At 31.6% G+C, this 25,020-nt stretch overlaps 1 protein-coding gene across 1 annotated transcript in view; it reads right to left on the bottom strand.

Annotated features, from left to right (window-relative positions):
• LOC134699017 (uncharacterized) overlaps nt 1–19,147 on the bottom strand; it is a 34,244-nt gene extending 15,097 nt beyond the window's left edge. The window contains exons 1-16 of the mRNA XM_063560709.1: nt 19,144–19,147; nt 18,247–18,389; nt 17,246–17,350; nt 15,624–15,759; nt 13,989–14,182; nt 12,084–12,257; nt 11,501–11,581; nt 9,742–9,862; nt 8,299–8,414; nt 6,795–6,891; nt 5,801–5,976; nt 4,726–4,839; nt 3,009–3,179; nt 1,362–1,472; nt 745–873; nt 160–355 (exon numbers count right to left, since the gene is read on the bottom strand). Coding sequence (XP_063416779.1) covers nt 160–355; nt 745–873; nt 1,362–1,472; nt 3,009–3,179; nt 4,726–4,839; nt 5,801–5,976; nt 6,795–6,891; nt 8,299–8,414; nt 9,742–9,862; nt 11,501–11,581; nt 12,084–12,257; nt 13,989–14,182; nt 15,624–15,759; nt 17,246–17,350; nt 18,247–18,389; nt 19,144–19,147 — 2,068 coding nt within the window. The remainder of the gene's footprint in view (nt 1–159; nt 356–744; nt 874–1,361; nt 1,473–3,008; nt 3,180–4,725; nt 4,840–5,800; nt 5,977–6,794; nt 6,892–8,298; nt 8,415–9,741; nt 9,863–11,500; nt 11,582–12,083; nt 12,258–13,988; nt 14,183–15,623; nt 15,760–17,245; nt 17,351–18,246; nt 18,390–19,143) is intronic.
• Between the last annotated feature and the right edge of the window lie 5,873 nt (nt 19,148–25,020).

Below are 25,020 nucleotides of genomic sequence, written 5' to 3'. Positions count from 1 at the left end.
TATCAAATACGAATTAATGTTGGGTTTTTTAGAATTACTCGAGTTACCTGTTTTTCCAATTATAATGAATGGTTGTGATATATTCTGACTAATGTTTTATTACCTGATTCTCTAATTATAATGAATGGTTGTGATATATTCTAAGTTCTGTATTGTTACCTGATTCTCCAAGTATAATGAATGGTTGTGATATATTCTGACTTCTGTGTTTGTTGATTTCTGTAAAATAATTCTGGTTTCCAATGTAAACTCGACATCTCTGTGAAGCAAAAGCTGCATGTGCTTCACCTTGTTGTTCTAGTTTTGTTAATTCACTTCCAATTGGAAATTCTTGATCAACACAGCCTTTTAAATCCTATTCAAATATAAACATTTGGTCAATATAGCAAACTGTAAGAGGCTCAACATGTTATCACTGAACTAGTATATATTTGTTTAAGGCCAGCTAAAGGACATCTCCGGGTGTGGGAATTTCTCGTTACATTGAACACCTGTTGGTGACCTTCCGCTGTTGTTTTTTCTATGGTCGGGTTGTTGTCTCTTTGATACATTCCCCATTTCCATTCCCAATTTTATGTATTGTAACTAGCCCTTGCCTGACCCATTTTTATTAGTAAACTCTCAGCTAATAAGACAATGTATAGTACCGACAGCAAGTATTTTTTTTATCTGAATTACATTTGACCAATCATGCAAGCAGATAACCATTTCATCATTGTTGAGTAACACGTTTTAGGTAATTACCTGCTTGATCAGTTCAGACACTTCATCAGCTTTATTAAACTTCTTAACACTGATTTTGGAATTCTTTTGTATCAATGACTTCAGATATTCCTGTTGTTGTTTATGCCATTCAGATTCACTAACTAGACGCTACAAATATCAAAAAAAGATGTTACAGCTTCGAAAGTTTTCAACTTGGGAACAGTTTGTTAGTACTTATTTGTTATGAAATATTCATACAGTCCGAAGTCATAATTGTAAGTGTTGCGATGATATTTTTCCAGTCGTGTCTTATGATTATCGGAACATTTGGACATTCGATTGCTGGAATAAGAATAAATTAAAACCAATAAGAACAAAAACATAAGAAAAAAACAGGGATTTTCCAGAAAAAGCTAACTGTGGTAAACCATAACTACCATCTACGAACTAAAACTTCATAAACTAAAATCTTTTTCTCATTAAAACTAAACTATCGATACAACTTTAAGCATCCACATGGACGAGAAAAATCAAATGTAAAATTATTTATCTATGATGTTTGTTGATCAATAAACTAGTGTCATATTTCGTTACAGATATTAAAAGGAAAACAAAGGACATTAAGTTTTATCATATTAGATATGTATGTGATGTACCTTATAAAGTTCTGGTGACACCTCATCTTGTGATGGAGGATTACGGAGATAAAAGAAACATTTGTCTTTTACTTCATCTGGATCATTGAGGACACCATGGAAAATTTCAAGCTAAAAAAAAAAGTATTGTGAAGTTTATAATGCGTAAATGATGAATACATATTTTAAGTTTTCGTAGAAATTCTTAGTCATTTTGTTGTAAATGTTAAAAGGTCATTTCAATGGGTGATTGTCTTCTAAAAAAGGTGACTGATAATTTAGATTAAACAATTATCAACAGAAATATTAATAAACTCATCATAGATAACAGGACTAAATTTTGTACGCCAGATGCTCGTTTCGTCTACAAAAAACTACGCAGTGACGTTCGAATAAAATAAAGTACGATTTTATCTTTGCTCCAAATATTATTTGTAACATTGTTCTTATAAACAGTATCATTTCTTTTAATACCTTCATTTATTTCATTTAGGACTTTGTTGTCTAAAGCCCAACCTTTAACTCACGGTATATATGCATTTCATTCTGTTACCATTGTTATTATTAGGATTTTCTTATCCCAGGAATAGATGAACTTAGCCATATTTGGCACAATTTGTTTTGAATTTTGAGTCCTCAATGCTTTTCAACATTGTACTGGTTTGGCTTTATACATATTTTGATATCAGCTTCACTTATGAGTCCTATGTAGACGAAACGCGCGTCTGGCGTATCAAATTATAATCCTGATATTTTTTATAGCTATCATAGATTAAACCGTCGTTTAGAGAAGACACGAAATTTCATTTAAAGCGAATGCATTTGAGCTTGGTAGAACGAGCATCAATGTATTATTTTTAATGACCCTTTAGTATCATGATGAATATGAACAGAATTTGGGTCTCGGTCACAAGAAGTAAAATAATAAAATATTTTTCTCCACAATATTCCTGTAATTTGTATTTAAGGACTCTTTGAAAAATCCGTTTATATTGCTGCATAAATACATGGTTTAATATGACTTCTGCAAAGATATAACAAATGTTTTTGCTATCACAACTTCGACTTCAATATGTACTGTAGGAAATCGTTGTTTTGATCGAACGTTTTCAATGTGCCACATATATATTTAACCTAATACAAACTTTTACGTGAGAGAAAGGACATATCCGTCAACAACTTTTTTCAATCTTAACCATTTAATGAGGCACTCTCTTAATACACTATACATACAAGTTTGGAAACATTGTATATGACCTTAGTTCGCTTCTATAATAATTCTGCAACTAAATACTAAATTCATGTGATTTGGTTTGTTATTTCTTCTTTTGAAAACTAGTATAAAACATACAAGCTGTGATGTTTTGAAACCAGAATCTGTTAACATAGGAAACCATGATTATTTTTCAAAAAACAGTTCATAAGCTATTAATGGATCGTCAGACTTTTCTTCATTATGGAAGCATACTTTATCACGTTTTGGACCATTTGTCAATATTTGACAAACATCTCAGTATGGTGATCATTTTATCATTTTCGACTTAGCCAATGATAAATCATGAAAACAGGAGCTATTTTATAGTTTCTACACTGTGTTTCAAGATGATACTGGTTAAAAACAAATCAATTATGGAATTTGCACTTTCAAATTAGTATCTGGTAACTGACCTGTGTAACACTTGTGTTGTATCTGTAATCATCAATCCACTTCAGATTTGGATTATTCTCTATTGCATAGTCATAAGTCATATTAAGAGTTTCATCTTTGTTTTCTTCTGTCTGGCTCCACCCAAATCTATCCCCCATCAAACAGATAAAATATGGCCGGCATCGGTCTATCTGAAATATAATTGAATTCACACTATTCTAAGATTCAAATTCAATTAGAATTTCACAATCAATGTCTGTTATCAATTGTTCGGTTCAGTACTTTTTGTTGTAACTTTACAACTTTCTGTTTCTGATCATAACATAACACACGGATGGAAATTAATAAGTAATAATGTCTTTAGTAATATGTCCTTTAAACGACATATTTTTCATTTGAAATACACCAATTGTTCTTACTGGTCTCTTTCAGGTTTCAATTCTTTTACATGTCTCTTGCAAAGCATTTAGTTATTTGATAAGAGATTAATTTGACTCTTACACCCTCTTAGTTCCTTCTTGAAATAACAAAACTAATAACAAGCTTCTTGAATATAGAAAAAATGTTTTTAAATGCCTCTTTAGTACTTCTAAACAGTTTCACTTGCCTGAAACACATAGGATTATCTATTGATTCTAACATTAATGAATGGGTTACATGCCCAATGGAAATATTTTTACTGGTATCTATTTTAACATATTGCAATAGTTTTACATACCTCTTGTAATAGTATAGCAATTGATTATAGTTGCAGAATATAGTTGTCATACAGAAATAGTTTATACTTGCCTCTTGTAAACATATAGCAATAGTTTATACTTGCCTCTTGTAAACATATAGCAATAGTTTATACTTGCCTCTTGTAAACATATAGCAATAGTTTATACTCGCCTCTTGTAAACATATAGCAATAGTTTATACTTGCCTCTTGTAGACATATAGCAATAGTTTATACTTGCCTCTTGTAAACATATAGCAATAGTTTATACTTGCCTCTTGTAAACATATAGCAATAGTTTATACTCGCCTCTTGTAAACATATAGCAATAGTTTATACTTGCCTCTTGTAGACATATAGCAATAGTTTATACTTGCCTCTTGTAAACATATAGCAATAGTTTATACTTGCCTCTTGTAAACATATAGCAATAGTTTATACTTGCCTCTTGTAAACATATAGCAATAGTTTATACTTGCCTCTTGTAAATATATAGCAATTGTTTATACTTGCTTCTTGTAAACATATAGCAATAGTTTATACTTGCCTCTTGTAAACATATAGCAATAGTTAAAACTTGCCTATTGTAAACATATAGCAATAGTTTAGACTTGCCTCTTGTAAACATATAGCAATAGTTTATACTTGCCTCTTGTAAACATATAGCAATAGTTTATACTTACCTCTTGTAAACATATAGCAATAGTTTATACTGGCCTCTTGTAGAACGCAATAGTTTATACTGGCCTCTTGTAGACATATAGCAATAGTTTATACTTGCCTCTTGTAGACATATAGCAATAGTTTATACTTGCCTCTTGTAAACATAAAGCAATAGTTTATACTTGCCTCTTGTAAACATATAGCAATAGTTTATACTTGCCTCTTGTAAACATATAGCAATAGTTTATACTTGCCTCTTGTAAACATACAGCAATAGTTTATACTTGCCTCTTGTAAACATATAGCAATAGTTTATACTTGCCTCTTGTAAACATATAGCAATAGTATATACTTGCCTCTTGTAAACATATAGCAATGGTTTTGCCATCATTTGTTTGTTCTGTTGTTATCCCCCATCTTAAGTCGACATAAGTAAAGAATACACCTCTATCTACACAAAGACGATTTATCTGAAAATAAAGTTATGTATAAATTCATATTTCACACACTTTTATACTACTATTTATAGACATAAGTTTCAAATTCTGTGTTAACATTTTAAGTACGCCTAAGTTACAAATCCCAATTCAAATCATTATCCTTTTATTCCTACCGTTTAACTTTGGTTAATATTGAAGCCCCTAAACTCTTTACTTTGATAAATATTATAGTGCTAAACAGGCAAATTCGTTAAGTTAGTAGATTTTTAAGTTGATTTTAATGCAAAACTTTCTGGGGGAAATGTACAGTTTACCTTATATTAAACATAAGTTTTGGGTAAATTTTCAAATACATTTTTAGTGACTATTCCTTAAAGTCTTTTAGTCTTCACCGTGCTTGCAGAGGGTTTTTAACACCTACAGTTCGGCCACAAATCGAAATTATACGTATAAGAGGCAGTTACTGCTTACCATTCCGGTTCACCTGATATCATCTCGGGTTATTGGTGGGGTCTTTTTATGCTCAATCTCTAGTTTTCTGTGTAATAATTTTAAATTGTTCACCGTGTTTTTTGTCTGTTTTTTTTTCCTTTTCGGCCTAAGTGTTGTCAGTTTTTATTAGACGTGTTATCTTTCCTCACTTGTTGATTTTTATTGTGTTTTCTTAATTGCTATGTATGAATTGTCAATGTTATAAAGTCATCAACTCTTAAATGAGTCAGCTTTTCTTGAGTAGCATATTATATATCTTAACAGACTAATTCCTAATAGATGTCCTTTTTTTCAGGCATAATATTTACTTTTTATGGTAACTACAATGATCTTTTGATACAAAGAACAAAAAGAAATAGTATTTAGGTGAATAAGACCGTTAACAATATTCAGTTATACTTTTGATTCTGGAAATATATATCATATCAAATATTTACCAATTTTTCTGGTATAGCATATTTGAAAATTTCAGACATGCCCAAGACATATTTTCACTCACCTCTCTGAAAGCCTTTTTGATAATTGCTTCCCTCTCCATTGTGAAATCTCGAAATGTGCTTGAAACAAATACTCTGATTTCTCTCTTTTTGTGAGTTTGTTTTTTGCCTCCCTTCCAGCCATGCAATTCATTAGACATATCTGTTTGTTTTTCGAACTCCTGGTCAACTGGTAAATCTATAAAATTTACATTTAATATTTTATACTATGGATTCATTTATATTTTTGGGATTACAATGTTCGTGGATTTCGTTGTCACGGAGACCAAGATTAAAATTTAATTTTCAACGGAGTACAATTGTTCAATGATCTAGTATACAGACAATGAAAAAACCTCGAAATCAAATATCAACGAAAATACAATCTTTTCTGTATCCATCAAAATTGTTAATAACGAATATAAATGAATTCACAATATGCCTCTTAAATGAAACTGCACCATGTTATTTCGCACAGAAATTATTGATGCTATTTCGAATATATAAGGACATAATTGCAAAAAGGCTAAAGGCACTGACTTCTTTTCTCAAACATATTTGATATCCATATTTTTTCCCTTATAGTTTCCAATATCAACAGAAGTGCCTATCCTATTCAATAATATATATAAGACTGGTATTAGATAAACTCATTAATGATACTAAGCAACTCAACTAATTTGCTTTTTCTAATTCTTTTATTCTGGTGTGAAAATATCAAATGAAATCATTTAACATGCTGAAAAAGTTTAAGCCTTGTATAACCTAAACAATAAGGTAGAAAGTTTAATAAAATTTAGTTATACGTTGTTGATTTTCAAATTTGACACAATTGCTCCATTGTAACATTTATGTTCACTTCTGGATTTTGAGGCCATTTGAGTGTTCAGTTCGCATTGTTATTTGCAGGCAGCATTTGCTTTATGTCCTCCTACGACTAATGGTATTTGGTTGGCTTTTTGAAGAGAAAACAATTCTCTGATCTGATTGGTATTATGTGTTATCATAAATACTTACTTTCGTCTTCAACTAGATCTTCGAACATACTCTGATTGCTTGTCAGAATATTCGTCACCATTTTTTCTAAACTAGATCTTTTGTTTGTAACGTCAGTCTGTTAAAAGTTGAATATTCAAAGAATTAATATTTATAAAGAGGTAATAACCACACTCAAGGAATTTTTTTTGAATGATAACAACATAATTGGTTTAGTATTTCCTTGCCTTTGTAGAATTGTAAGATATTATCAAAACAATTTAGAATAACAATATGCAATTTTAATTTGGACGATTCCATACTTGAAACTACAATATGGAACTGTGTTGCGTTCCTCCAAAATTAGATGTAATTTATTAACAGACAAATAACAGAGCTTTGTTATGTTGACAAATTATGTCTACCGTTGTTTTTTCAAATATAAATAAAGGTCCGAAATATCTGTATTGTTGGTACGAAATTTTCTTTGATTGCAACTATTCTACACCCATTAGAACGGACTTCACAACCAGTTTTAGAAACAAAATCAAAAAATTTAACAGAATTGTATTCTAGATATATTACCAATTTCCATGATATTGTCATTATGATAGTTTTCAAAGGTGACAAGATTATTATTTAATACACCAGACGCGCGTTTCGTCTTCATAAGACTCGTCAGTGAAGCATAGATAAAAATAGTTGTAAAACCAAACAAGTACAAAGTTGAAGAGCATTAAGACCCAAATTTTCAAAACGTTGTGCCAAATACGGCTAAGGTAATCTACTCCAAGGATAAGAAAATCCTTTGTTTTTCGAAAAATTCAAAGTTTTGTTAGAGGAAATTTATAAAAATGAACACATAATTGATATTCATGTCAACACCGAAGTGCTGACCACTAGGATTGTGACTGAGAGGTTAGACTGTCTGTATTTTTTATTTTCAATTTAATTCGACTATTTTCCGTGATCATAAAAATTTGGAATGAGATTTTCCGGGATGCTTATTAACTACTCCTAAAGGTTGAATTATTTAATATTTGAAAGGATGATTGTGCTTCTGAAGGTGTTGATAAAAAATACTTTTGAATTTATGAGATCTTTTAAACGATAAAGGTGTTCTTGTGTGCGTTTATGTAAATATCCGACTAATGGCAAAAATCGTTTTATTTTGTTTTCCAATCGACAACCATGGATCACACATGGGAAATCAGGTTATGTTAATATTGTTTGTAAACATGGATTGCTCTTTATCAATAATGAAAGGTTTGGGTTTTGGCTTTAAATTTATTAGAAGATCATTTATGAAGTTGTATTTGAGTCTAATAAGGTAACTACCGCGATAAAATGGAATCAGTAAGTGAATGAAAACTTCTTAACATACTAACATACCGAAATCTAACGTATCCTTAAAAGTGTTATATCATTTTCAACATTAGATATCTCACCAACATCTCTTGCTTATCCTCAATAATTTGAAGAATTTATATAAATTTATATAAAGATAGGTTTACTATAATGAGGTGGAAGGTCCGCATTACAATACCTGATCAATATCTGAAAAGCTGTCATTCTCGGCTGGTTTACTTTCCTTCTTCACACGAATTCCAGCAGCTGATATATAAGGACCAAAATACCCTTGCCAGTATTTGTCATCCTTACCTAATAAGAATACAATTATATAATTGTTGATTATCAATGTTTTTATTAAACGAGATGGTGATACTCAGCTACAATCTCATGGAAGGTCGACAGCCTTGAGATGAGATGTGGCCGATAATCATCCTCCAGTTTTAAAGACCATAGATATTTTGTTTATCGCCATTTTTATAAAGGCGTCGTTGATATTTACATTGACAATGAAATGTGCGCCCATAGTTTCTGACGAAAATTTTAATTCCGAGCAAGTAGTATGATATGAAAAATTATCACAATAAAAGATCAACGGAAAAATACACAAATAGAAATAATGATTTTTATAGTAACAACAATATTTGATAGATATGTTTGGCAGCTATCATCATAAATCTTGTCAATTTAAGTGCTACAGTAGAAATGGTATGCATCAAACACATATTAGTGAACGTGTTTCTATTAAAGGGGTCAACAGTAAAATTGAAGATATTTATCTGACTGAAATATGATACACCACTACAAACTAGTAAAAGTCTGAAATGGCCTATTTCTGTGCTCGAATGCACTGATTTTTACTCGACCAGTCTAAATTGGTGTGAAATCTACTAAATAATACTCGACTGTAGTCTGAAACATAATTAATAGTCTGAACTTGTATTTAACCATGTTAAATGTGTCTTAACCTAGTCTGAATCATACTTGACCTAGTATGAACCATTCTCGACGTAGTCTGAACCATTCTCGACGTAGTCTGAACCATACTCGACCAAGTCTTAAACAACCTAGACACATTTTGTGTACTTTTACATTGTATTTAATTAATTTAGGTAGTGAAAATTAGAATAACGATTTCAAACTATATATAGATATAGGAAGATGTGGTGTGAGTGCCAATGAGACAACTCTCCATCCAAATAACAATTTAAAAATTAAACCATTGTAGGTTAAAGTACGGCCTTCAACACGGAGCCTTGGCTCATGTATACATTATAGTATTTAAACAATAATTTCAAAATAAACACAATATTACTTCAACACCATATTTACAACAGTTAAATATGGGTACGTTTAAACATCGACCAGCACCTACAAAGTGCACTCAGGACATACAAAGTGCATTCATGACCCTTTATAGTCATCATGTCTGCACACAGGATAGATGTATATCTTTCGTCCCTATTTTGAAAGACCGTGTCATATACGAAAATGCATTCCTTAAAAAACGAAAATTCCTTCAGCTGTGATAAATACGGCTTATCCAAAGTAAAAGTATGATTACACTTTGAGATAAAAGACCTGTAGAACTATTTGAAGCTTTATCAATGCTTCATGTCACTATCTTAAGATTACATACCTTTAGATGAAAACGTGACAATCCTCACGCCAGGTCCATAACCAGAGAAAGTCACAGAAGCTTCTGTCCAATCACTATTAGTTAACGAACCTAATTCTCCTGTTGTATACTCTTTTATTACCTATAACATTCATATTAAAAAGGTAAAATACCAGATAATACCGTTTTAAGTGTACCTTTAGGAGATAATTGTATTGTTTTTCTAGACCCGACGACATCAATTGGTGAGTTGATGGTCGTAAATTATGTTAACAGGTGACGCGTAAGCGGAACAATTAAACGGGTATTTACAACCATCAAGTTACCAATTTATTCCGTCGGAGTTAAAAGAACACCTAAATTTTCTGTGCTTATGGAATAACAGACACAGGAAATTAACCGCTGCCCTGCTTGGATACATTCGCCTTTGGTTCGCAATACCGTACTAATGTTTAAATTGCTTGTATAGAAGGATGATTGCATTTCCTCATTGACCTCCTATTTCTATATCTTATCCTGTTTGAAAACTCTGGATCAACAATATGTTCGTTATTTATCATTTGAAATTACATGTGATTATTATACGATAAGGTTCTAGCTGATTCAAATGTTAAAATGAACACGTGTTTTGGTTCTGATATTTGACTACATATAAGGTCTATTCAATTATTGAGTATATATCACGAGCTAAAATAAGCGGGTAGAATTGTAACGGTAAATAAACAATTTAAGTCTAATACACCGAGCTAGGGACAGGTGTGTCTGGATACAAAAATCAATTACAGGCCGGAAGGGGGTTCTCATCCAGACACGCAATTTTTTTTAGGGGGCGGTTACAGGGGGAGGTTTACAGGAGTTTAAATCCCCTTTGAATAATTGCTTAATCCGCCCTAGGTGCCGTTCTAAGTCTTAAACAATCCAAACCTTAGTATTTATTCAATGATTATTACATACACAAAATGAAAGTTATATGTTTTAATGTATAATTAAAATAAAAGATGTTTAAAGGGACACTAGCTGTCGAATTCATGTTCATCGATTTGACTCTTTTGCAGATTGTGTATTAATTTATGATATGTTGAGGCAGCGCGTAATAACATGCACACAAATGTGAACATTGGCGCATTGTAAATAAAATTAATAAAGTTGCTACACTGTACTGTCCAAGCGAGCTGATATACCAGAGAGTATTTGGTGTTTATTTACAAATATTTAAGGATGTAATTAGGTGAGGTTTTGGAATAAGTGCCATATGTTTGGACTCCTTGGTGTTTTTCTATATGATACAAGGTAAAATACTTTGCCTCATAACACCTATTTATTTTTTAATATGAGACTTAATAGCTCATGAAAGGTCATTTGACAAAATGTAAGCAGATTCTTGATTTTCTTTCGGTTGATTTCAGACCAAATAATACAAAAACAAATATAATGAAAAAGTCCGAGTTAGTCTTTTCCCGCCATATTTAATAAATAAAGTATCGCAAAAAGGAGCTCTATGACCTATCAATATTTTTAGTTTACTTTTATCCTTAACTAATACTCTTGCAGCTCAAAGTATCAATTATGAGTTATTAAATTTTTCCTTAGATCCTTAATGTCCGCTTGAGTAGACAAACAATGACATAAATCAAAAAAGTTTGCTGGACTTCCGATTTTTACATTGAAAGCAAAGATTTCCTTTGAATGAATCGAACAATGATACAGTACATATTTTATCTAAACTGTCCGTTTTCTGTCACATTTTAAAATGGTGTATAGGTGAAACATATCATCTTACCTGACCATCGTCTGACATGAGCTGGGCTGTAAAGCAGCAGAATCCTCCTGAACAATGCCCTTGTTTATACCACTCAGACACCTGTACACATAAATTATGGAAAACATTTTTGTTAAAAATGAAACATACTGTAATCATTTAAGTCTTTATTTCTTTATCATTTAATCAGCGGTTGGATATAAATTGAAATTGCATTGAAAACACAACTCTTAGAGTCGTAGACATTATATCTTTCCACCATTTCATTGATATTTTGATATTTTTATTTAGTTCAGCGTAATCAAATACAATAATTGTTGTCTCACTAATATATGCCTAACATGTATAATACAGGATACTAAACGAATTATGAAAGATAACAAAAAATTAAAAGTATTTGTATGGTTCCAAACCGAATTTAAATTCTCGTTTAATTTGCATAAAAATTGCAACTGAAAATACAAAATTCAAACTTCAAACTTAAAATAGACAACCGTCATCAGTATTTATGTCAAGGCATAATCAGTAACGTCTCAATCGAAGGATGGAAAGTCCCATAATGAAACAGCAACCAAAACATATCTACTCAACGAAAACATCTTACCTGTATATCAGGAGCCGAATCTAAGTATTCTGCTGTTAAATGGTCAAGTAGATTTACTTCTTGATATTTTTCGGACCACATGAACGACGTTCTAAAGCAAGCCTCAGTCCCATACCCAGATGCATCACATACTCTTATGTCTCCTGATACGTTCCAGTATTTCATATCTTTGTTCTATGAAAGAAAGAAAAAATCCGTTACTGTGTAAGTTCACTGCACATGTGGTGAATGTTGCACCATTTATATATGAAACAATGTACTTTTCAAAGTTAAGTGAATACACAGAAGCAGCCATGCATCCAATTGAACTTTAAAGAGTTACATTGAAAGTGTGTAGTTGGTTTGATTACAAATCAACTACAAATAATCAGTTTCGGCTATTGTCTTTAGATTGTTTTTGTTCATATACTTTTTAATTGTTTCAACCGCTCTGGTTCGCAGACATTTCAGATATTTTGGAAGGGGGATACATGTATATGTTTCTTTAAATCTTAAAAATAAAACATATATTTTGTAAATAGAGCAAAAAACGTCAGAAAAAAATATTTTTAAAAACAATTATTTTTTCCTTGAAAGTTGGAAAATGGAATAATTCCTTAAGTTTTGATAAATATGGTTAATTTGCTTGCAAATGGAACTGGAGACATCAGATGGAACGAGTCAGCTGTTATATCACTGTGACGTCATAAACTTATTGCATTTCAACTGACCTATTTGACCAAACACGTCAATTCTATACAAAGTTTTTGGGTTTGGAAACCTTAGGTATGAGCCAAATCCTTAACTTACAAAATGATTTTAACCGCATTCATTAACATCTGAACAAAATACTAAAATGATACTGGTGCTCGAATAAAAACTGTTCAATATGAAGTTGATGACTAATTACTCCAAACAGCTGAAATGAAGACAACTTCGTCACTTAAACCTTAGTGTTGTGAAATAATTTCTTGGTTTTATGAAAAGCAAATTTTAATATAAATAACAATAGGCTGTCACAACGACAGCAAACCGGATTTATTAACATTTATTTGTGTCCTGGCAATATCATAAAAAACATAACTGATGAACGCTGAAGGTGAAAATCGTTAATATCAAATTTGACCTCCATTTTGCCATCAGTAACAACATATTCGAATTTGAAAAGCTTTGGTGGAACAGTTCACAAGTAAATGTATGGAAACGACTGGAAACGCAATTTTCAATCTTTCAAGAACCATAACTCCTGAACGGTAAAAGTAAAAATCGTCATTATTAAACTTGACCTCCATTTTGTCATCAGTAACAACATTTTAAAATTTGAAAAGCTTTGGTGAAACAGTTTTCGAGCAAATGCACGGACACGACTGGAAACACCATTTTTCAATCCTTCAAGAACCATACCTCTAGAACGGTAAAAGTCAAAATCGTCATTATTGAATTATACCTTCATTTTGTTTTCAGTAACAACAGATTAAAATTTGAAAAGCTTTTGTGGAACAGTTCATGAGTAAATACACGGACACGACTGGAAACATCATTTTTCAATCTTTTAAGAACCCTACCTCCTGAACGGTAAAAGTCAAAATCGTCATTATTTAACTTGACCTTCATTTTGTTTTCAGTAACAACATTTGGTCAAACGCTTCATGAGTAAAGGCACGGACAACATTTGGTTGCCGCCCGACCGACCGGGCGCCCGACCGACCGACCGACCGGCCGCTCGATAGCCCGACCGCCGTACATCCCCAAATCAATATTAAAGCGACATTTTTGTCACAAAAATCCGGTTAAAAATGAACATATCAATAAAATTTCCTGTGAACACAGTCAACAAAAAAAATTCTAACTTCTGGGCTCTTGATGCTCTCGTGGACAAAACTTTTACCGCCCAGTTGTTCTAAAAACTTATTAAAGATATCATACCTCACCACTTGCATTCTTGAGAAGATTTGGAGACCACCCAACAACTGTCATCTCTTTTCTGGTAACAGCAATATTCATTGGAAGTGCTTTATCTGCTAATTTGTGTTTTTCTTGCTCTTCTTCTTTAAACTGGCTCTCAGAAATTGTTTTGTCTTTATATGAATTATCAAGTAATGCAAAGGCATACATGTAGTCTACAAGAAATAAGCATATTGCCGTGTATACAGTATTAAAATGTAACGGTTTAAAATATTTTACGATGACATTGACATCCCAAAAAGTCCAACTGAACCCTCAAAATATATTTCGTTTTTTTATAATTGCATTTTATTTATATTGAGATCAAATTAGGATACAGCTGACGTTGTGGGGGTGGGGAAAGACAAGATAAATATTTATTAACCCGCAAATGGTTAACAGGTTAACTACGACTTTTTATATTCAAACCTTAATTCTTTATTTCACAATATATTGGAAATTTCCAAAGTACCTGAGATTACAACCAGAATTTAATGGGGTTAATGAAGATACGTCTTTATTTTAACTATGTGAGAAAATAACCACGAGCTGACTGCTAGGTGATTTTTATTTTATTTCTAACAGCATATTTTCTAGAAGTAGCCTCTCCACTGCGGGAGCTCATGATTTCAAACCCTAGCCATTTCAGACCAAAGAACTAAATGTTGGTGTAGTTCAAGGTATGCTTTATATTCATATTATATTGTAATGTTTTGAAATTCCATGTTATATACAACTGCATGTTAAACATCCATCCATTTATCTATTTGTCCATCATGTCCATCAAACTGTATATTTACTTCCTTGTACCAGATTGTACAGGATGAGTCGGAATTTTAATATGCTAGCACACATGTCAGCAAACTGGACAAATCCTAAATCCTGTTTATACTGTGGATTCATTTTCATTCGTTGGATAACAATTTTCGTTAATTTGTGGGCACAAGGATCTACGAGTTCCAATGTTTAACTAATTACAAGTTTTCTATAAGATTGTTTGCAAACTTTGTAAAAACCACGAAATCAAATATCCACGAAGAGGGGATTTTTTTTCTAAATCAGTTAATAATGGTACCCACGGAAATAGGTGAATATACAGTGTTTTCTGATATTCATTCAAGCAGAATGCACATTTAGAAGTAGTAAGAACCATCATTGACGAGCATCTTATCGTTACAATCAAACGGGTTAGGTGGAAGAAAAAATATCAAGGGTACCAGGATTATAACAAGGAACAACTTACTCCAGGATAGTCATAAAAACTTATTAGGGGAAAATCAAAAATTTAAATCGATTCAATTAAAGAAAATACAATGCCACTGGCAAATTAAATTTAAAAAATAACAAAATAACAAATCATAACCTTGTCAACATTGTCAATATTAACGAGGTTATGATATGTCATACTTTTAGTTCAGTGTTGTTTTGATTTTATTATTTTTTAGTGGTTGTTACATGTGGAGCAGGATCTAATTACTCTACATGAACACTTGGGATCACCCAAGTTCTTGATGTTATTCTTTTTGTGTTACACTTGTCAATCTTTATTTTTGAATGTCCCCTTGGTACCGTACGGTTTGCATATTTTTTCATGTATTTAGTTTTGGAGACACCTACCAGAATTCTTATAGACATCTGATCCGCTTCGACTCTGTATCAGTAGACAGTTCTCTGTTATCTCCACGTTAATGTCGACATGATAAGCTGTAAGGGTTTTCAAGTTTCCTGCTGCTTCCATACTATCGTTAATTTTCTGTAATTATAAAAAAAAATTAAAGTCTACATTGAAGGTTTAATATTTTTTCTACTGGCAAAGTTTTTGATACAACTTAAGATTAATTTAAAACAGTTTTCCCCTTAAAAAAGATCTCGTGTCTAAATTATAATCCATAGAATTTTGTAATAATTTGCTAAAATGTAGTTAATATCATGCGTTTTTAAAACAAAAATATTAAAAAGAATGGTTCACGAGGCTGCTTTGTTTACGCTTCTGGTTGTGCCAAATTGACAGATTTTGTATTGATTATGCATGAATTTTTCTGCCATAAAACGAAAACTTTACCATAGAATTTTGAGATAAATTATCAATAGATAGTTCCAATATTATGTTTTCAGATAAGAAAAAGATAAAACTGTTGTCACGAGACTCGTTTTCTTGCTGCATTATAAAATAGGTAAATTTCTAACACATTCTTTTGTAAAAGTAACTTTATCTGAATTATCTGCCCTAACATTCGAGTTGCCTCCCCTTATGTGGCAAACATGGAATAATTTAATCAACAAAAGTATTCTGCTTTTTGTAAAGTACAACTTTAAATATGATAAAACATGTCATATATCAAAACGACAATTGTACACATGAATTACCTTCTACTCTCAAAACTTTCACATTCTTTTAAAGATCTAGACCGCTTGTTCTCTGGTACTTTTTTGTATTTCAAAATCTAAGACGGAGGACGACACCCTATCTACCTTAAATTGGCCTTAACTTTGTATAATTATAAACATTCCAAATGCCATCAAAATAATGTCGTTACTGTTTTGAAGATTCTAGAAACGTTTCAAATTTAATATAGGAGTAGGTAGAGTTATCAAATTCAATTTTTCTAACAAATGAAGAGTAATTTCAAATTTTCGTTGTTTAACAATGTATTGAATATGAAGTAGATGAGGGTGTTATCACGAACATAGAAAACCATGAAATTTAATTTGAGTATTAATTATGAACACTTAATAAGTCTTTGGTAATCTTTTTCACAATCAATTATAGATTTTCTCGGTTATGAAAATTAAAGTAAAATCACAAAAAAAACGAACTCTGAGGAAAATTTAAAACGAAATTCCTTTATCAATCGGCAAAATCAAGAGCTCAAACACATCAAAAGAATATATAACAACTGCCATATTCCTGACTTGGTACACGCATTTTCTTATGAAGAAAATGAAGGATTAAACTTGGTTATATAGCTAACTAAACCTCTCACTTGTAGGACAGTCGCATACAATTGCATTATATTGACAATAGTGTATGAAAAAACAAACAGACATGATAGCTATAGGTAAAAAATGTAAAAATAACGTAAAACAGAGGTAATTTTTTACAAAAAGCAACACACGACCACAGGCCCCTGACTTTAAGCAAGCGTATATATATATATTTATTCATGCCTTTAGCAGATACAAAAGTTGATACAAAACTATTATTTAAGAGGTATTATTGAACGAACTGATTAACTAACCTGGTTGACTTCATCATTAACATCTTTCCCATTTACTTCTAAATGGAACGTTGGCTGTGTCAGGTGCAATCTAAGTTTGAATGTCCCATTTGGTAAGTCATCTACCTGAAGTTTTCAGTAAGATGTTAAAATATGTAGAGTTCTTAATAAATGACGTTCAGTAGTATATGAAAATGTTCATATTCCATCTACATACAATCAATATATGCATTTAGTTTTTTCTTTCATACCTTTAGTAAAAACCGAGACTTTGTCAGTATGGTCTGCTCTTACAATTATTGTTACCACTATTGAAGTTAGTGTCGTTGAAATTTAACCAAAAAAGATATTTTTGAAATTGTTTGTACTAAAATATGGATATTATGTGCTGACATCTCTTTTTGTTTTTAATCATGATTATACACACATTGTAAGTTAAAACGTGTTCAAATACCACTTGTTTGCTTACTCAAATTTTGTATATAAACCAGTGGTCAATGTTACCTTTGTTTTATCATACAAACCTTGTAAATAAACCTGTGGTCAAGTTACTGTTTTATTATGCAAACCTTGTGAGTAAACCTGTATCCAAATCCGTTTTGTCATACAAAGCTTGTACGTAAAGCAGTGGTAAAATCTCCATTTAAAAATACATCTTGCAAGTACACCAGCGGTCAGACCCATGTTCGTTTCTTATATACCAAAATTGTTAGTTATTCTGTGGTCAAAGTCCTTTTTGTTTTATCATACAAATCTTTGAAGTAAACCTGTTGTCAAGTTCCTCGTTATTTAATTATACGAATCTTGTAAATGAAGATGTTGTAAGATTCCTTTTTCGTTTTTTTATACACATATTGTAAGAAAACACTGTTGTCTGCTCTATGGTCGGGTTGTTGTCGCTTTGAAACATTTCCCATTTCTTTTCTCAATTGTATACAAACAAATGCTATTCATTCATTGTATTTTATATCGTACAAAATGCGGTCAAAAACTACTGGTATCTTTTATGATTCATGAAATACCTTGTAAGTAAACCTGTGGTCAAACTCATTATATTGTTCAGCTCTTCTTGCTCGAGAGTATAGAAAGCCGTCATCTGTCTTTAATATAGAAGCAGGAATATTTGCCCTATTCTTAGGCAATCCTGCAGCTTTGCATTGAGTACCTGGCAAAAAAAGTAAATCGAATAATGTATAATGAGTCCGAAAAAAATTTAGGAAAATACGAAGAACAAATAGTTATTAAAATATGTTTTTCATATGAAAATTACCTTATATCTTTGATAAATGTTTAAATTTGTCTTTATCTATATCATGGTTCGTAAAATGTATTTTTTATATTTGCTTGTTAGTGCCGCTGTTTGAAGGTAATGTACACACACTGTTGCTTGTAAATCATCAAAATGGGTACTGATTATAACGCCTCCTTAATTTCTATAGTCACAGTGCGTAAAGATTTATTTATCATTGGTCATATATTTTTTATTAGACAATTTGATATAGGCACAACATGATGTCTATTGATATATCTCAGAGTCTTTTTACAGCATTCTGCCGCTGATGTTTATGATTTGTAAATATATTATATCGTATGCATAACCATTTCAACGCCGATCGAATACGTACAGTATCAGGTATTACCGACACTTGAAGACAAATAGGCATAAGCATCGGCAAATTCGATTTAACAATGATCACATTTCGTATATGATTTTATAAGTAGAAACTGATCATACGTATATAAAAAAGTAAAATAACAAAACAAAACAAAAATGAACGAAAAAAAAAAAAACGGAAAGTCCCTTATCAAATGGCAAAATCAAATGATGAAAAACATCAAACAAATGGACAACAACTATCATAATCAATTTGTCATAATAAAATACATTCTGAAAGTACAAGTGGATCATGATTTCTCACCCATTTCAAAAGTCGAGTCGTAATTGGCAAACAATGAAAATTCACTTGAATATACAATGCCATTCATGTCTTGGTAAACTGGGCTTGCGACGTTCAAGGCATAAATAACTCCTGGTTTCTGTCTAATCAATGAATACGGAGAATTTGCAAGTTCTATGTAAACATCCTCGCCACCTACAAAAAAATAATCATGTATATATGTATCTGAGCAGAAAACCAAAAAAAACATGGACGTCTATATATAATTGTCAATGAATTCACCAAGAGAGTAGATACCATTATTAATGGCCATAAGACAATACGTCCAATGTTACTTACAACTAAAAGGAATATAACCAATGAATATTTTTCTGGTATTATTATCATAGTGTTTTGTAAGCAAAATGTATGTCAATTAATCTAATAGCCATTGGGTTGTGACAGAGTACGTCAAGAAAATTTTAGAATCTTGATGGTTTATTTTAACAAGCAATGTTGGTGAATAAAATTATCATATTGTTAAAAAAAATCGTAAAATAACAGAATTAAGAGATAACAAAATCAGTATTTATTCATATTATTCTATTGAGTTTAAGTACCGAAACTAGTGACTTCTCTGTCCCTTTGAATGTTCAATTGACAATATTATATTTCAAGAACCGTATTATCTGCTATTTTTTTATTCTTATCATTTTTCATTCTACTCTGACATGAATACATTTCGAAATTTAGCATTCCTTATGGACAAAGACAAGGACATAATGTAAAATCTAGTACCGAATTGAAACAAAAATTAGTTATTGAAAGGCGTAGATTACGCATAGTATAGTTGAATTACTTTCAGTATTCTCAAATGACATTTTGAAAAATTGTGTTGTAAATATACATCCGTATCTAAGGAATAGAATATTTGAGAATTCTCAAATGACATTTTGATAAATTGAGTTGTAAACATACATACGTATCTTAGGAATAAAATATTTGAGAATTCTAAAATGAGATTTTGATAAATTGAGTTGTAAACATACATACGTAGCCTTAGGCATAGAATATTTGAGAATACTTTCATTATTCTCAAATGACATTTTGATAAATGGAGTTATAAATATACATACTTCTGACATGTTTCCTGGTAGCAAATACTCGTACCAGATAATGTCCTACATCTCTCTCATCTTCTTTCCATATATACTTAAATGAATAAGATCCATTTTGCTGTGAAAGTTCATTAATGGGAATAAGTTGAATTATTTTATGGTCTAACATTATACAAATCTCTGAAGGTTTGTTGACATGCCCTTTTATTTCCTCTACGGTCACATTTATATCCCCCTTTGTTTTCGTCGAATCGCCTGTTGCTAGACAGAAATCTTGTTTGCATGATTTCTTTAATTCTTCATTTGATGCTATTATATTGGATAAAACCCCATATCTACAAGGTCCAGTAGGTCCAGAAGCAAGCAAACGACAACCAACAACTTCGAAAGTCCATAAGTCCGATTTTTTGTAATTGGTACCATGACAACCAGATATTGCATTTGACGCAACAAGACTTCCATCTTTTATCACTAAATGATAAACACTGGAAACCGTAGAATCCTCCATTCCGTTACTGTTTGAGCATAGGATTACTATAGCAGCATGTTCTGTGACGTTTTCCATTAGTAAAATGGCTTCGTTTCCATCTAAGCACTGTGTCTGACTGACAAAAGGATGGGACGTTACCGTTGGTGTACCTGTTAAATTATCTCTATTATGCCATACACCAAATCGACTTCCAGCTGGTCCACTGACACAAAGACAGCCATCTTCATTAACAGAAAACTCGTATTTATCCTCCCCAGAAATGGCTTTAGCGCTGAATTTGTTCCCTTCTGTCTCAGAGAGAATCAAATACAACGCATTTATAGAATCGTCTCCTTTTCCGCCACTACAAAGTATCAATGTAATTCCACCTCCATGTTCATCTCTCGCTCCATTGACATTCAAAGGAAACTCTACTGTTGACTTACTATCCTGCATTTCTACAAACACCCCATTCCTTAGATTGCCATAGTTACTGTCGTTTGTTAAAAGCATGATGTGATTACTGTTATAGTAACAATGAGCAATAAGCATTCCTACTTCGTCTACCTGATAGTTCCAAGTTTGATCTTCAGTTGATACTGATGTGGTAATTTTTGAAAGGAGCTCAATTTGTACGTGATTACCATCATATCCGGATCGTACCAAAGACAATTGTGTATTGTTATAATTTGACGTTGTCGAGACAAGGTACAGTGCAGTACGTCCTCCATGATATGCATTTACATTGTAATCAAGTTTTCCAAAATTGCGTAATGGGCGCTCTGACGAGGTAGCACAATAAATTGTTTTAATGAAATCTGTAAAACAGAAAAAGAAGGTAATTACTTACATGTCAAGCGTTTACTAAATTGTCATTGATTCAAAACTGTTCAAAATGATTTTGGTCAGCTTGTTGATACAAATTCATTTCAAATAAAGCCTTAAAGGGGTACTAGCTGTCAAATTCGAGTTCACTGATTTGACGCAAATTCACATATGTCCTAAAGAACAATGTAAAACATTAATCCAAATTATAAAAAGACTAAAACAAACAATTGAACGGGCATGGGCTCAATTTTATGTAGCTTTGTTGTGTGTGTATTTTAGTATATTCAACATCTAATCAACTATCGAGTTGACATCCAACGACTTCTGATGACCATATTAGCGATATAAACATAAATATAGATATAAATGGATATCAAAATCGAACAATTGGGTTTTTCTATGTCTGTTTAATTTCTTTTTTAGATTAAAAATATGTTATTCATCGTCTTTACCTGTATACGATTTTTTAGTTGTTGATCGAATCAGTTAACCGAATGATTTTAAACCTTTGTTTCACTTTCAATGTTGACATTCATTTTCTTTAAATAAATTTACAAGCACTATTCATACGTCATTCATTTCTAGCTAAGGGATTAAATTGAAGTTCACATGAATACGAAATACATGCTACTGAATTGTTGTCTCACGGTTTTTCTGATATTTTTCCATATGGAATGATCTTACGCACGATAACCCTCTTTGTTAGTACTCAGACAACCGCACAGCGCAAGTGGGAGGGGAAACTTGAGATATAAAGATAAACAAAGTTGGAGTCTGAATTGTTATTTGGTTCTGAAAGAAAAACTTTAATACACCGAAACATTTAACAATTTTAATGACAAATTTAATAAACAATAAGAAACGCAAGGAAAACATATATACTAAAAATAAACATCGCTTTATTGTTTGACTATCATTTTACTTATTTTCGACATGCTTCCCGTGGTTAAATTATCGATATATCTATACTTGGCGCAGACTCAGAGATAAACATAATAATGGAAGTTATATTAAACCTCCCACGTAAATCCACATGTACCGGATCATTTTACCCCTATGTTCTTTTCTCAGCAATGTCTGGCATATTGGCAAGCGCGGTCATCAGACACATTTTGAAAACTAGAAACAAGTTTGTCCGAGTAGATTATTGTAAAAGAAATTGACGAGGATGACTACGGACGACAATTGATAAGAAAAGCAAATGAAAAGATAAAAAGGTCTATTACTGTACCTGAATCATGTACCGTCTGTGTATCCCCTTCCGTCTTTTTATCCCCTTCCACCTGTGTTTCCCCTTTCGCCTTTGTTTCCTCATTCATCTCCACTACGGGTTTTGAAGCTTCCATATCTACAGTTTCAGTTTCAGTTAAACTAGTTGAGAGATCATTTTCCTTCTTGCTGGTAGAAGACATCGTTACTTTTGCGTTGGTTGACGTTGCATTAGATGGTGTCTCTACTTCACCTTCATCGATTCTTCCAACCTTATTCTGTTTTACTTTCATCAACGATACATTGCTTATCTCTCGTCTGTATCCCTTTAAAACGGTTGGTGTAGCCTAAAACATTCAAAACACGAAACTGATTTGATGTTTCTTTTCAGGCAGGGATCATCAAAGAAAAATATAAATGTATGTACAAAAATTAAAATTATCGCCTTTCAAGATATTACTTAATAGCAATGTGCCCCGTACGGATTTCAAGCATCACTCTTAATTTCCTGACAAATGAACCTGGAGTTTTGACATTATATGAGATAAACTTTTCTACCAGAAAATCAAGAGTGATACTTGAATTACAAGGGTGATGCTTAAATTCAAAAACGGAAGCACAACACCCTCAAATATCTTGAGGTGAACCATAAAAATACAAATACACAACAAGCTACACATGAAACAAAGCACTTATCGACGATATAGAAAGCATTTGATTTCACTATTGCAAGACAATATTAGTTAAAATAAAAACTTACTACGACTAATATGATATGTATAAATACCTTGATAAATGAAATAATAAGATCAGCATTTTGTGATTATATGCGGAACGAACAGCTACAATGTATAATGAAATTTGACCATCTATAAAAGGTCATGACCAGATTGGCATGTAAGGTCGATTTATTTCAAATAAATGATGTTTCAACAAGTTCACAAATGAAAAGATATACAAATTCTTATGATGATTATTGTTAAATACATATGATATCTTGTTACGTTTCGTTAAATTCTACTGATATAGCATTAAAATGGAACAAAAGGTTCAGAAGTGATTATAAGTGTACAAATTATAAGATAACACTTAGAAACATTCAACTTTAAACGATCGCACCCCTGTGTAAATTCTAAAAACAGCAAAATTCTGCAAACTTGGTCAAACACGTCACTTATCTGGTCAGGAAACACAATACGTATTTAGTACCTAGTATGGACAGTGTGTTAATTTTTGTACCCCTTCTAAATGTATTTCTTCATGTTTTATGCTTAGAACATACTTCCCCTTCTCGTCCAATGAAAACTCATTTTTTGCCCTCTAACTTTCATTGTACATGGTTTTCCGGGCACTATGAAATCTGAAATGCTATACATGAATGACTTTTCATTGTCAGTTAATTATCAAAGTGAACTCTTAATAGTTGCACAAACGAAGTGTTCAATCCTCTAAGGCATTTTCCTTGGGAAAATAGGCTACTGATTAAAGACGAATGAGCAAAGATTAAAATAAAAAAATAAAAAATTTGCAAAATTTCATGCATTTTCTAATCATGCTAATGCAACACATATATAGAATACTAAAAAAAAACTGGTAAGGATAAATAAAATGATTTTTATTTAATTTTCATACCTTACATTTGAGGGAATTCTTTTCTTTTTCTTTCAAAAATACACAATGCTAGAATGCTGATATATAAAGCAAAGGATTGTTTTCGGAGAAACACATTTAAATTTATCAATAAAAATTAAGCATTTAATGTTAAATGGTTTGAATTGAAATAATCATACAGAGAGTTTTATATTTATAAAAAAAAAAAAAATCAGAAAGGGGATTTTCATTGTGTTGCTTTTTAAAATGAAAAAAAAAATCTAATGATATATAAGTATTAAATTTTACCTGACGCAAAAGAAAAACAATTCATCCTTCACAAACTATGTCATTGCTATTTCATTTCATTCATTGAAATGATCATTACCTATGTTTTATATTTAGTTCATTATAAAAAGTGAACTCTTATTTAGGTTTAAATATTACAATGGGAAAGGTTAGTTTTGTAAGGTCACTCAAAAGTGTGAATATGTTCTAAATTGGTCAGACAATACTTGGTCATGTTTTATGAAGATTTAAGCACTCGGCTTTGCCTTGGGGTTAAATCTTCATAAAACATGACCAAGTATTGTCTAACCTATAATTCAAACCGCAAGTAGGGGGATTAAATTACACAGTAAAAAAATGTGATTGTGTCATGAATTTTAAAGTAAAGTAGTGATTTGGTCCAGTTAAAAAAGTTTT

Source organism: Mytilus trossulus, unplaced genomic scaffold, assembly GCF_036588685.1.
Source record: "Mytilus trossulus isolate FHL-02 unplaced genomic scaffold, PNRI_Mtr1.1.1.hap1 h1tg000024l__unscaffolded, whole genome shotgun sequence".
In the NCBI taxonomy this organism is placed as follows: Eukaryota; Metazoa; Mollusca; class Bivalvia; order Mytilida; family Mytilidae; genus Mytilus; species Mytilus trossulus.
This window is presented reverse-complemented; position numbering and strand designations above follow the sequence as displayed.